Source organism: Tursiops truncatus, chromosome 7 (genome assembly GCF_011762595.2).
Source record: "Tursiops truncatus isolate mTurTru1 chromosome 7, mTurTru1.mat.Y, whole genome shotgun sequence".
Taxonomy (NCBI): domain Eukaryota; kingdom Metazoa; phylum Chordata; class Mammalia; order Artiodactyla; family Delphinidae; genus Tursiops; species Tursiops truncatus.
In genome coordinates, this window is record NC_047040.1 from 55337436 (window position 1) to 55351453 (window position 14018).

General features: G+C 41.6%; 1 protein-coding gene across 1 annotated transcript in view; it reads left to right on the top strand.

Moving 5' to 3' along the window:
• The window catches only part of PDE11A (phosphodiesterase 11A), a 435071-nt gene extending 424979 nt beyond the window's left edge, over positions 1–10092 (top strand). Inside the window, exon 21 of the mRNA XM_073806952.1 lies at positions 4770–10092. Coding sequence (XP_073663053.1) covers positions 4770–4928 — 159 coding nt within the window. The 3' untranslated portion in view covers positions 4929–10092. The remainder of the gene's footprint in view (positions 1–4769) is intronic.
• Positions 10093–14018: the final 3926 nt, after the last annotated feature.

The following is a 14018-nucleotide window of genomic DNA, read 5'->3' on the forward strand; positions in this document are numbered from 1 at the left end:
TTCTCAGGTTGCTTTTACCGCAGGATCTTGTAGCAGGTCAGAACGTACTGACCCCACTCGTCCTGGCCTTACCCCATCCTCCTGCCACTGCTCTGTGGGTGGAGTAGATGAGGGGTGCTGTTCCCAGAGATGACTGAGCTCAGAGCTAGAGATCCAAAGATACAGGCCTTGATTCCAGTCTCCCTTGGAGCTCATGGGCTAGTACCCAAGACAGAGTTGTTTAAAACGAATTATAGGGACTTCTACTGCTGGACCAGAGTAACAGGGGGGAAAAGAAAACCACCAAAAAACAAAAACAAACAGAAAAATACATAAAACAACAGTTTTCAGACACTGGGCTACAGGCAACACAATACAGTGATTCCTGAGAAAGGGGAACAAATGAAATGGGCCCTCCAGGTGCCCCAGCTTACTCCCTGGGGAGGGTGTCCAGGCCACAGCACAGGGAGGGGAACCCAGGCAGAGCTCGATGGTCCCACTGAGACGAGGAGGCAGAGCCAGGAACCTGGGGAGGCCAAGGAGGTGAGAGTCCCCAGGGAAGAGCAGCAGAGAAGAGAGGGCTCCAGAGATCTGCAGAGGCCCCTTGAGTCTTTGGTGCTGTTCACCCCAGGCATGTGAGGAAACCACTGATGCTGGAGAGCACCAGCAAAAAGGAGAAGGCAGAGTAATCCTCAGAGCTCACCCAGGCGGGGGAGTAGTCCGTGGTCCCACCACCCAGAATTTTAGAGAAAAACCCTGAAATAGATGAAGTTCTGGGTACAGTTCTCAGAAGATTACTGTCTTGGTAGTGGGGCCAGACTAGCCCTAGACTAAAGCTGCTCTGGACCCACCTAGCAACGCTTAAAGGCATGCCTCAAAAGGATCGAATTATTATTTCCAAGTAACCATCAAAACTGCATTCTCCAATAAAACTGAGAAACGTTTAAAGAAATTTAAAAAAAGAAAAGAAAATCAGGAACCCAACAACATAAAATTCATAATGTCTGATATCCAATCAAGAATTGCCAGGCATGCAAAGCAGCAAGAAATCTGACCCATAATGATGAGAAAAATCAAACAGTACAGACTAAGAAATGACACAGATCATAGAATTGATAAAGAAGGACACTAAGACATTTATTACATTTTATATGTTCAAGAGAGTAGAGGAAAGATTGGGCATGAAAAACAGAGTCATGGAAGATATAAAAAAAAGACACAAATCAAACTTCTAGAAATGAAAACTACAATTTTTAAGAGGAAAACTACACTAGATAGGATTCACAGCAGATTAAGCTCTGCAGAAGAAAAATTCAGTGGCATAGCAATAGAAAATTGGAATTTGATCCCTCTCCTCTCTATATACTCCAGATACTAATTTCTACACAGTGTGATTAGTCTCACTCAAGCATTATCATAATAATGTTGTTCCACAAGGCTCTGCTTTCACTCCCTCTCTGAAAGAATCACTGCAAATGATGAGGGAATCAACCTAATTATACATATATACATTATATATATATATAAATATATTCTATGTATTTATGCTTACATAGGCATAAAATGTTTATTGAAGGATACCCAAGAAACTGGTAACATCAGTTGCCTCTAGGGAAGGAAACTAAGTCTCTGGGGCAGGGATGAAAGGAGATTTTAACACTATGTTTTGTACCCTTTGTATTCATTGGACTAGTGAATGTGTTACTTATTTAAAAAATAAATAAAATATGGAATAAACTGTACGTGCTGCACAAGTGGACTCAACAGTGGAGTGTGAAAGGAATGAAGAAGCAAGTGGCCCCTCAGCCACCTGGGTGACTAGGTGCCCAGGGCTGTGTCCCCAAGTCAGGCAAGTATCCAGGGTCCTGTCTGTGATGGGCCAGGGTTGGGGAGCTGCAGTGAGCTTGGGAGTCTCAGTGATATCCATACACAGCCCAAGTTGGGTTTTGAGGTCAATAAATCAATCCTAACCTACACTTGGAGCAGCACATGAGTCATCAGCCTACTGCTCAGTAGATTTGAGTTTAAAGGGAGAGCACCCCCCCCCAAAAAAGGGAGAGCGCCCCAAGGATTAGAACCATCAGGTCGATTACAGGGATATGGTTTTCAGCTCAGTATAAAGAACAACATTCTAAAATCAGAACAAAGAGTAAACTGACACCCCCAGCCAGGGAGGTAGTGAGTTCACTGCCTCCAGACGTGTTTAAACACTGAATGGTCACGCCACGGGGATGTCAAGGAAGGGACTCAGCATCCTGTGGTGGATGGTGCCACACACATAAGCTTTAGAGTCCCTCTGTGTGTACAGGGAGAGTGGGCAGATGGGTGATGTGTCCCCTTTCTCTTTTGCTAAGAGTAGAGTTAGTCAAACGAGACAGAGACCAGTAGCATTTGCACAGAACTCATTGGGTGTCACTCGCTGATTGTTTGTAGGAATACCCATATCTTTCTAAATACTGGTAGCAATTCTCTTGCTGATGGTACATTGCACGTAATCACCGTAAACCTTGGAATTTAGGTTTGTGGATAATCCCTTGCCTTCCTAATATTCTAATAGCTCCATATTCTTCCAGCTAACTGCATTTATATAACAAATTTATAGTGTAAGAATAATTCTTCAAGATGAGATTCTTGCTACCTTTGCCTAGAACCAGCACCTGACTAGAGGAAAACGATATTCCAGTGTGGCAAGTCTGTGTTTAAGGAGAATATGAAATAAAGAGAAGAAGGAATTCTGAGAAATAATGTACACCCCCCCAAATTTTTTTTATTCAACACAAAGAAAGGAAGACAGAGAACAAAGAGCTAGATAAAGGAAAGCAATCTGTTTGGGGCTAAGCCGAATAAACTTAAATAGTTTAAGGAATAAATTGGTGGAGTAATTCGAATCATGGGCAGGTGCTATGAACGTAATTTAGTAAACGCTCGGGAACCTGCCAAGGAAGAGAAAAATGTGTTGCTTTTGAGATCATTTCCCAGCAGCTTCATAAAAGAAAACTGATTACAGGAATTTAATAAGTAAAACAGAGCCAGAACTATAGTAACCAAATGAGTTTTTAATTACATTTCATGCAGAAAAAAATTCCAATTTGTGCTCCTGGGATTAAAAAAAAAATAAGTTCTAGAGAAATGCTTTTGTGGCAGGAAAATAACATAAACACTAATTTCCATAGGAATTATAGTAGTCAGTTTAATTAAAAGGCTTGATCAGAGCGAAGAGGAGCCAGTGCCAAACTATACTAAAAACCATGGCATTCGTCCCCACCTCTTACACTATTGTCTAAATAAAACCACTGCATTAAGCAGAACACAGGCACCTGCATTTTTCTCATGGATGTAAAGGGGATTTTGATCACTGCCTGAGTTATTATGTTGCTGTGACTTATTATCATATGGCATAACAAATACATCTGGTTTCAAATTAGACGTTGTTGCCTGGTGTGATAAACATCGCTTATAAAAGCGAGAACATGCTGTGTTTAAGGGACAGGAGTGTGAGGGGACACTGCCACGGTGGAGCGCTCGCCGCTTAACAGGATCCCTGCGTATTTCTGGGCTTTCAAACCCCCGCTTACCTTACATCTAGTTACACTTCACTTGTATCCCTGAAACTCCCCAGAGCGGAGAGTTATTTGAGGGGATACTTCAGGTCCTCCTAACACGTGGTTTGCAGTCATGCTTAGGGGATTATCCTCAACAGAAAGAACTATTATTCTTCCTGTTGGAGGATTTCGCTCTGGAGTATCCGCTAACTATGGGTCCGGCTTGGAGAAGGCTTTTCAGGAGGTGTCCTGCAACCACGGTGGTTTAGTCACCGGTCACCTTTTGTTCCCCTTGTGATGAATGAGACACACCTGCAGGGTGTCTCCATGGGACTGGGAGTATAATCTCTGGCCACAGAACGCTGACCCAAGGCATTAAGCGGGACCATTTCCTTTCCAGGGGCTAAAGCCCCGCAGCCCCGTGATCCCTGTTTCATTCATTGCTTTGTTCCCCCAGAGGAGTGATCCACATTTTGTGAGGCTGAAAGTTTGTACCATTTGGGAGTTGGGGACCCGTTTTTAAAAATAACACAAAATTAAGTGCAAAAAAGAAATATTTAGAAGGGTCTCCTAAAAGTGAGGACCCTGAATCCTGAGCTTCCTTAGCCTTGTGGTCAGTCGGCCTCCAGCCCCACCCTACATTTCCTCTCCCTTCTCTCTCCTGCACCCCTCCACCTGTCCCTCCCTTCCACACCCCTTTTTCTTTTCTCTCGTGTCTATTTCCATGCATATTCTCATGGTGATCTGTCCCCAGATCCTGTGCTTTAAAAATGAGCTCCTCTCATCTCAGGATTTCACCTGGCCTTTCTCATTCACATGAGTCCACCCAGAGTCATCTCTGGTGGAGCAAATGGTAGGTTTATTTTTGTAAAAATTTCAGTTCCTTATCTATTGAGATCTGGAGCCCTCCCTAGCAGGCAAAGATACACATACTAGTAGACCGTGTGAGCTGCATATTTTGTTTCTTGTTTGATGTGAATTTAAAACAGGATCATAATCAACTTGGCTGGCACCCCCTGGAGGAGAGCACAGACATCTATCTTATTTTTTTCATTTTCTATATAAGCTCTATTAATACAACACAGTGGTGCTAAGTGCATATTTACTTCTTATAAATAGCTCACGTTTACCAAAATAATCACTTTCATTTCTTACAGCCAGCTGTCATTCTCCTCACAGCAGAAACCTAGAAAATCATGGCAGTGACTCCGGTTCCTCTCTCCCCCACCTGCTTTTGTTATATTTTAGGCATTGGTGAAGGTCAATGTGAAACTGAAGCCGATGCTGGATTCAGTAGCTGCCAACAGAAGTAAGTGGGAAGAGTTGCACCAGAAAAGGCTGCTCATCTCTTCGGCTGCCTCTGCCCCCTCTGTCAATCTCATGGTGACAGGAGATGACAGAGACTAACCCTCCAGGTCAGCCACAGCTGTGAAATGACTGCGTCCTCAAGAGCCAGCTTCGGTCCCACCACAGTATTCTTTTGTTCCTTTAAGCTCAAACAGACATAAAGTCTCAGGGTTGTGCTGGGAAGCATGCCTGGGCTTTCACCTTGCAGTGTGGTGCCAGCAGAAAGGACAGAGGAGGAGGTGGGGCGGGGAGCACATGCCCCAGGACGCTCACCTCTCCCTGATGAACACACATGGGCTGAGATGAAGGTTCTGGGCAGCGGGCCACTTGGGTCCAGGACCTGAGGACGGTTGGCCCTGCTCACTCTGAGCTGAGGGAATGTTGAACAGTGAAGGCGTCATTAGCGCTGCTTCATGTTGTGTATGGCTGTTCTGTTTGTTACAAGCCAAACAACGCCTGCTTTTGCATCCTCTCCTGAGCTCCCCCTTCTGCGCCAGACTGTCCCAAGCATCCCAATTGGTATTCTGTAGAGATATCTTATTTTTAATCCTAAAGCTTCTTAATGATGGATCAGAACCTTTAGAATCGCCTACCTAAAAGAGAAACTATATTATCCTTACAAAAACCAGCCATTCCCAGTTTTCCCCTAAAAAGGTCGATAGTAGGAAGACAGCAAATGTGTTTGTCTGATTGGCGTTTAGACAAGATTCATAACGTTGTATTGGGATTGTGGTCCCCCTTTTCAGTTTTTTAATTCAACCTTCATTGTAGACCAAGTCTTCTCCCAGAAGGAATGGATTAATAGACTTAAAGTAAGGGTGAAAGGAAATCTATAGGTGGATTTAACGCAAATGACACATGAACATTCAGAACTATTTCCAACAGTGAGACATTTCATAGGACGCAGCAGAGCCACGGAGAATGATCACTGACTACCTGTAGCTCTCCTAGTGATGAGTTTCAGTATAAAATGTAAGGTTACTACCAGTGCCAACCTAAAGCCAAATGGAAAGGTCCCCAATTTTGGATTTTTCCTTAAGTGTAAGATATAATGCTTGAAAGGTTAAGAAACAACAGTCTAGGCAGAGAACAGATATTCTATAGAAAGCTAGGTTTATAGTAGATAAGAATAAGCTATATTAAATAGATGCAATGACTAGAAAGCTGAGAGACTGAGGACATGGTATGCCTTATCCAAAGAACGCTGGGCCAGAAGCTACACTTGTACCCTAGGTTTGGCACTATTCACTGGATGGCTTTAGACAAGTCACTTAACTTCTCCCAGCCTTTTTCCTCATTTGTCAAATGAGATTACACTAGGAAATTATTTTCAAACATGATTTAACCTTAGAACTTTTTGTTCAAATAAATCTTACAAAGAATCCCCAAGACATAAAACATCTAAAAGCCCAAGTCCTCAGTTTGAAGCTGGGTTGGGAGAGCCAGAGCCCCTACAAATCCTCATTTCTTTGATTACATACCTAGTAGCCCATAATTGGGCTCTGAGGAGTTTGAAAATCTCTGGACCAGATGAACCTTGAAGTCCATTCCAGCTCTAAAGAATCTAAAATTTACAAACCAGTTTTGTTCTTGTTGTTGCTCGTCAGTGTCAGTTATTAACTTTACTACTCAGAGGAACAGGGGCCAAGTTCCACCAAGGACATTTTTTTCCTGGCGCATAGTAGACATCTGGGAAATGTTTAAAGAATGGGTAGATTAAAGTACCAAAACGGAAGTAAGGGAAGAGCAGGTACCCATGGGGTAAAAGGAAGATTCTATATGGGCAGAACTAGAGGAAAAGAAAATTATAAACCAGGCAAATGGGGGGAAGAGAAGGAGGAGAGGGAAAAAGAGGAGGAGGAGGGGAAGCAAAAGAGAACAGCTAACAAGGAAGAGATGGGGACCGAGGCAGGTGGTAAGAGAACGGATAAAGGGAAGGTGAACATCAATCCAAACAAAGAAAAATGGCATGTCTTCCCAAAAAAATGAGGGTACAGAATCCTATCATCAATTGCCTAGAAAAGAGAGAAACTTGAGCAGGGAGGGGGTTGACAAAAGAGAGAAGGAAGGAGAAGGAACCCTAAAAATTAATGTTCCCAGCTACCTTTTACAGCTGTCTCTGTGGGGAAGACTGGAGAAACTAGAGGAGCGAATGAGTGCAGGAAAAATTGCCTCCACGGAGCAGGTAAGAGGAGGTTGTTCAGATTTATGGATTTTATTAAGCCAGTTTTCTGAATCACTCTGCTATAAAGGAAAACAGCTTCTGCCGGGCTGTCTCCCTCCTTCAGGTGAGGAACAAAGGGGGGGTGGAGGTAGGGACAGACTCTGGTCGTGTGTCTGCAGCTCAGAAGCACTGCAGGTGTTCCTAGCTATTGTGTCACATCATGTTTATATCACAAGTGGGAATTGAAAATCAGTCCATGTGAGGCAGAGATGAACCCACATCTGTCATCCTCCCCAACGATAAATAAATAAATAGCCCAGACAGACGAATGCCATTGTATCTAGAGCAAAATTTGAAAGCATGTGCTTTATGATAAAACTAGACCCAGGGTCCAATGGAGACTGCAGGTAGCTACACGCACTGTGGCTACCCTGAACGTTGATGCTGCATATTGCTAAGGGGAATGTAATTTACAGCACAAACTCTACGGCTTCCACTAAGGTTGAGTTTTCCTCTCATTTTCTTGCCGTTTTATTGGCTTCACTGCATGGTTGCCAATAGCAACACCCACTGGTAGCAAGAGCAGCTCAACACCATTGCAATCTGCCATACAGTGGAGCCCTGACAATGTCAACCATCAATCAAGCAGCTGTTTGTAATTGCCTCCATCTATTATTTCTCCTGTCTCGAGGTATCTTTCCTATTGGGGTCAAAATTCAGAAACTGCTGACTAATGCCCCAGTCTGTTCCTCCACAACCATGAAACAGTAGAAAAGAGGGTAGCAGCCTCCCTGGTGCCAACAACCCAGAGGGTTAGAGCTTGAACTCTTGGGCGTTTGAGGTATTTTTAATCCCTTTTCTAATGTATAACTTTCCACGAATTGGGGGTATGTGTGGTTACCCATATAATCTGCTTTTCCAAAATAGAGAGATTTTCCCAATCCTTATTATTGTTTACTTCCTATTGGAGGAAGGCATTTGAAATGTGAGCCTTCTTATAAAACCTACAACTGACCAGATTATGTGCGCTTCCTCAGGTCTCTTGGCATTAATGGTTGAAATGACTTCATCCTACTTTCTTTCTCCACGAAGTGTATTTTTTTCAGGCAGGCTATTTATAATTTTATTAGTCAGTACGTGGAGAATACATGCACAACCTACAATGTAACTGGCAATCCCAGCCAGGAGGGATGGCTTGGCAAACTGTAAAGGGCACTACCCCAGTGCACAGTGGATGGGGCTCCCCCAAGCCTGGCCATCGGCCAGACCTGTTATCTTGGGACTCTCAGGTCTCGGGTTTTCCACTTATAAAATAAAAGCACTGAGTTTTATTCAGTTCATTTCTGCACCAAAGGACCAAGCTGTATTTAACTTTAAAAACTTCTCAAAAAAGATAGGAGCAAAGAGGTCATCTCCTCACTAAAGACAAAATAAAAAGTTACATATATGGAGTAGATATAAAAACAACCTTATCACAGATATGTCTGAGCCTGCCTCTAGTGATCACGAAAGACATGGTCATCAGTACATGGTTATAGGTACAAAAATATACCCTTTTATTTCATAACTTTAGATTATCTCATTTCATAGATATCCCATAAATGGTAGTTTAATTTACAATTTATAAAGTGAGTCAAAAGAAGTTAAAATTGCATGTGTGCTTTCTGTTTCTAAAATCTAAGCTGTCTACACATTTCCAGGTATTTTATATTTGCATACTCATTGGGTTGGGTTGGAAATAATCTTTAAAATTTTGTTAGTGAAATAACATTATCTAATATTAATGCTACAAGAATTCAGTTGCTTTTTCATGTATCAAAATTTATCATATTTGATCCACTTACCTGAAGTCGTTAAACAGAGTCTGCTCAATTTACTTTGTGGTAGAATTATTTTAAAATCCATTTTTCCTGCTGACTCTTAATGAATTGCACAAAGATAAAATACAATTTCATCCCCATTAATAGTGTGAAAAACTCCTCTCAAGCAGGACAGAAATCTAAATATATTAAGGGAAGATTTACATCTAAAGAAAAATGTTTTGGCTGGAAGTAAACACTCATAAAGGATTCATTAAAGCAAAAGAGCAAAACCTAATTTGGGACCCTAAAAACTCTGGCAATGCCAGTGAAGTTTCATTGTCTGCTTCAGAATAACAGTCTCTGAAACTGTTGTTCTGCCGCATGCTGTAAAGAACTCCCAAAACTCAAATGTCACAGGAAATTTAAAGGTTGAGTCTGACTACAAGAAGGCCAAAATTTCTTAAGTTTCTTAAGTGAGCAATAATAGAATAAAACACGTAGATGGCAGAAATAAAGTGGTGTGTCTGGGGAATTTCATGTTGAGTACTTGGATTTAACAATGCCTGAGGTCCTGCTTACATCGCTTGTGTACCTTTTCCTCAACTAGTAATTTGGTGTTGTACATCTTTTCTAATTTAATTTTGAATGTTCTTGCATATTTAGTCCATCTCTCAACAGTGCTAAAGATAAGTTATTTATCTGTGTAGCATATCTCTACCAATGTCACTGAATATATACACTGGCCCAGAAATATGTTTGTCTTATTAAGTAAATGAAGTATTTGCTATAAAAAAATGTGTTATTTCAGGCCACCATTTACCTTTGTGTTCATTTGCTGTGTGTGTATGTCTGTGTTTAGAATGTCGATTATTTTTTTCTTTAGACTTAGATTAAATCATATTTAGATGAATTTTAAAAAACACAAACAGCATTGTATGGGAACAGGAGTTTAGGTTTTGGCTGATCTCACTCCCTTGGTGAAAAATGCTTTTGCCATTTTATTTTGATGTACAATCATCTAAAAAGGATCCCCTACTGATTTGCTTCCTAATTATTATTGTTTTACACAAAAGAAGGGAAATACGTCTTCAACTGAATTGTCTCACGTCACTCCGTTTGTGTAGATTTCCCAAGCTGAGGTGTCATTTTAAGAATACTACATTATAGACTGCCCATTTCACAAGCATCTAATCCATGATTTTGAAACTGCTTTAAGAGACCTAAATATCTTTGTTTTTAATAAAATGCTTAAAGTTTAACTAAAGCTCTGGAATAATCTTTATTTCTCTTAGGAAGGACGATTTAAGGACTGAACGAGGCAAGCATGCATCCGAATACCTACGATTTAAATTTTGACTGTCAATTTAGCCCATTAACCTTGTCCTGATCTGTGATGTTTGCCTGTGTGAGAGGGATAGTAGGACAGCCCTGTCCACGGAGCATTTTAAAGATGACAAAAGGGTCTTTGAATTATTGAGGTTTTTCTGAAGGGATAAGAGTCTGCAGCCCAATGCAGACGGGTTCCTGTGTCTGTTACAGATTGCTCAAATTTGCGTGGGCAATTACACAGGGGGATCGCATCGATGCAGGGCCTCCAGCCACTGATGCCATACAATTACACAACGGCTTCGGTGCTTAAACTTTAAAATTCTTACACCATTGTGCCTGTTCTATTAGAACTGCAGCAAATGATCCAAAGCCAATTCAAATGACTGGAGAGGAGGTGCTCAGGGGGAGAGGGAAGAGGTACAGTGTGGCCCCTACTGGCCAGCTTAAGCAATCACCAACCCCCCCGTGCTGAGGCGACCACAGGCTTCTTTGTGCTTTTCAGTCCATGCTTTTCAAGTGAGGCCAACAGTTAAAATTACCTAATTCACAGAAGGGCCGTGAGGATTAATGAGGGAAGTTAGGCAAAGCAGGATCTGGTCCTGGTACAGAAAGTCCTGCATAAACACAGGGGCTTAGAGTAGCTCTTTGTTTGGATGGTTGATTGATTTCTTTAAATGTCAATATCCACAGTTGTGCCTTCTCTGGTAATTCCATTTATAAACCATGTTATTGTACTCTTCCTAACAAGTTAATTTAGGTAATAACACCACAAGCCCCCAAATATAAACTACTTGATTTTTTTTAAAGGTATATCCAAGAAGGAAATCTAATTAAAATATTAATAAAGCTGGAACTGCCAGTGAAAGGAGAATTCATAATGAGGTTAAATGTCTTACCATCTGAGCATAAATGTTCCCAAATATTGATTTGGTATACAATTTTTCCAAAACTCTTAAAAGATTAAACAGATGATCCTAAAAGTCAATCAGTTACATTATCAATTTGACACTAATTTATTCTTTCTGCCTTCTTTATGGTAGAAGATTGGGGGGTGGGAAGGAAGAAGCAAGGGGACTGAACCACCAAACTGGCCATCCTGAAGAAAATGGCCTAGAATGAAAGGGAAGAGAAATAACAGCTGGAAAATGGTTTTGCAGAAGGTCTTTCTTTAACAAGGAAATTGACCACAGCTGTGGTTGTTGAGATGTTCATAAATTACCAATGTTTACCAACAGGAAGCAATTACATTTAGAGGATAAATAAGAAAACATAACTTCCAACTAGTTTTAAAAGAGAATGTCAAATAGATTTCACATACAAATAGAATATGGAATTTGGTCATCTCACATTTTGACAGGCAGAAACATAAGCATGTTAAGAACTTTTAGCTCCTATACATTTTGCCCGAATGGAATTCTTCTACATGGTAAACATGCCTCCCTTTATGCAGCAAAATCCACCCTGAGCCCAACACTGCTTTCCTAAAGTCTAATTCCTTTCAATAAGGCACTAAATCTTTTTATTGCAACCACAAAATTCTTTCTTATTGCTAGAAATGGTACAATACACTAACTTTTTTGATACATGCTCCAGCTTTCCAAGATTCTGTTGGAAACAAAATGATCCTTTATGACATTTTATAATATTCCACCCCATTTACTGCTTTCCAGAATTTCTATCATTAATTAAAGGGCCTTCTTTCACCATCCCCCTCCCCAAAAAACCCTAATCTATTCCCCAACTGCCTGTCATAGACTAAATAAAAGTCAGTCTATCACAGCAGCAGGGATGGTCATGCCAATTTCACAGCGTGATTTGTGCACTCATTTTATTTTGCAAATGACCCTGCCCTCCATCTGTCTAAGCCGAATGTCCTGCTTTTTCCAAGCCAGGCCTCAGGAGCAGCAGCACATGAAATAAGGAGGAAGGCACAGAACGTCTCCCTCCTGCCCGCTTCAGCAGCCACACTCACAGACAGGTACCAGCACAAAGAGGGGAACCTCAACTGATGCCTGTAGGGATTGGAGAAATTTGGGGGACAGCAGAGATTCCTTCTATTTTGCTTACATTCCCAAGAAGTCATTTGAAGGTGAATGCTTTCATGGTGCGAATACAACTCTGAAAATCAGACTGATAGACTAAAGATATAAAAGGCAATTTCCCATTTCCATGTTCTGTCATGTTACCTTGATTTACAATAGCACCTCACCCAAAGTATCAGGTCATACATAAGGATTTTAAAATAAATACTGAGCCTGAGTTTCCAAGAGACAAGTGTAGTCAGGCAGCCATAAAGGTAAAGATCCTCCCCCAGCCACCTACCCACTCCCCAATTACTGAGAGGCACCAGCAAGCAACCCTCAACCCACATACCTCCCTGAGTTGAAGGCCCTAAAAGAGTGCACCCAGAGATCAGGTGGAAAGAAGCCCCGGAATAGAGTTATGGTGGACCCCATCAGCTGCTTTCTCTGGGGATCTTAGGTGGGCCAGAATACCACTCAACCCGTCTGAAATGGGTACAGTTTGTCCCTTTCTCAGTATTCATGAAGTGGAAGGTTCCTTGTCTGGTCCCACCCAGAAAGACAGACCTCTGTCAATTTCTCAGCAGGGAAGACTGAATGAGTATATAAAGTCAGTTGCTTTATGATACAAGCAATCACATGCCTGCAGAAGTCCCCTACCAGCTATACTGGGTGACTAGGAACTATACCACCCCCACTAGTTATTTCCTAACACCTGCTCACAGCTGCAAATCAGATCTGGAAGTTCAAATTTCTACTGCCCACACCAAGTTGGTTCGTTGTTTTAATGGAGGAAAAAAAGACACTAATGTTCCAGAATACAATGTGGCAGCAAACACTGGGCCTTTACAAACTCATCTATAGGAAATAAATGGAATAAGTTACAAGCAGTCACTATTTCCTACTGAAACTATCTGCTGGATATCATGACACTGCTGCTACCTAGCTGTGTGGTCTTGAGCAAATTATTTAAAACTTTCTAGTGCACAGATTCCATATCTGTAATATACAGATCACACGGTGGTCATTAAGATTAGAAATAATCTTAATGTGTAAATTGTCTTAGGGCCATACATATGGTTGGTGTTGGCTCTGGAATTTATACATAGAAAAGATGTTATGCGCAGCAAAAGGACTTGCATTGAAGCCTTTAAGTATATAGCAAAGACATAATTTTATTCGTACGCCGTTTATCTTAGATACTAGATAGTCCAAGGCAGATCATGGACGACCAATGGAGATGCAGGGAAATCAAGGAAGACTGGTTTCTTATTTGTAGTGAAAGTTGGAGGGCCAGGCCAATAGATACGGCCAAGATTAAACGCTAACATTTGTTCAGTAATAACTGTTTGGGGTGAAGGGGGAACACCTGGATCTAAAATTAAACGTCTCCCAATACCAGATAATATTCACAAAACCATTTACCATTGTTAATTTGTGGAAACGATAAAAATAAGAACTATTATTACCCTCTGCATTTATGTCGTAGACAGTGTGCCCTCAAGGCAGCTTAAAAAGAGAGGCTACTCTAATTCCAGGAGAATGCCAAAGAGATATTCCACCTTTTCCTTCCAATTAAAATACAAAAACAAACCGCGAAACGACGCCATTAGTATGTATTGCAAAGTGTATAAGGCTAAAAAAGCAAGGGATTTCAGACCGCAAATCTTTCTTCCCCGCGCCGGAGACAGGTGACACAGCAGGCAGCCAGCAACTCTCAATCAACCTCAACACTAAAGAAAGGCAGTGAAACCTCATCTTCCGGCAACCGAGGGTCCGTCCCGCAGAGACTACGCCTCCCAGAGTGCAGCGCGGCCACGTTCCGACGTCGGCG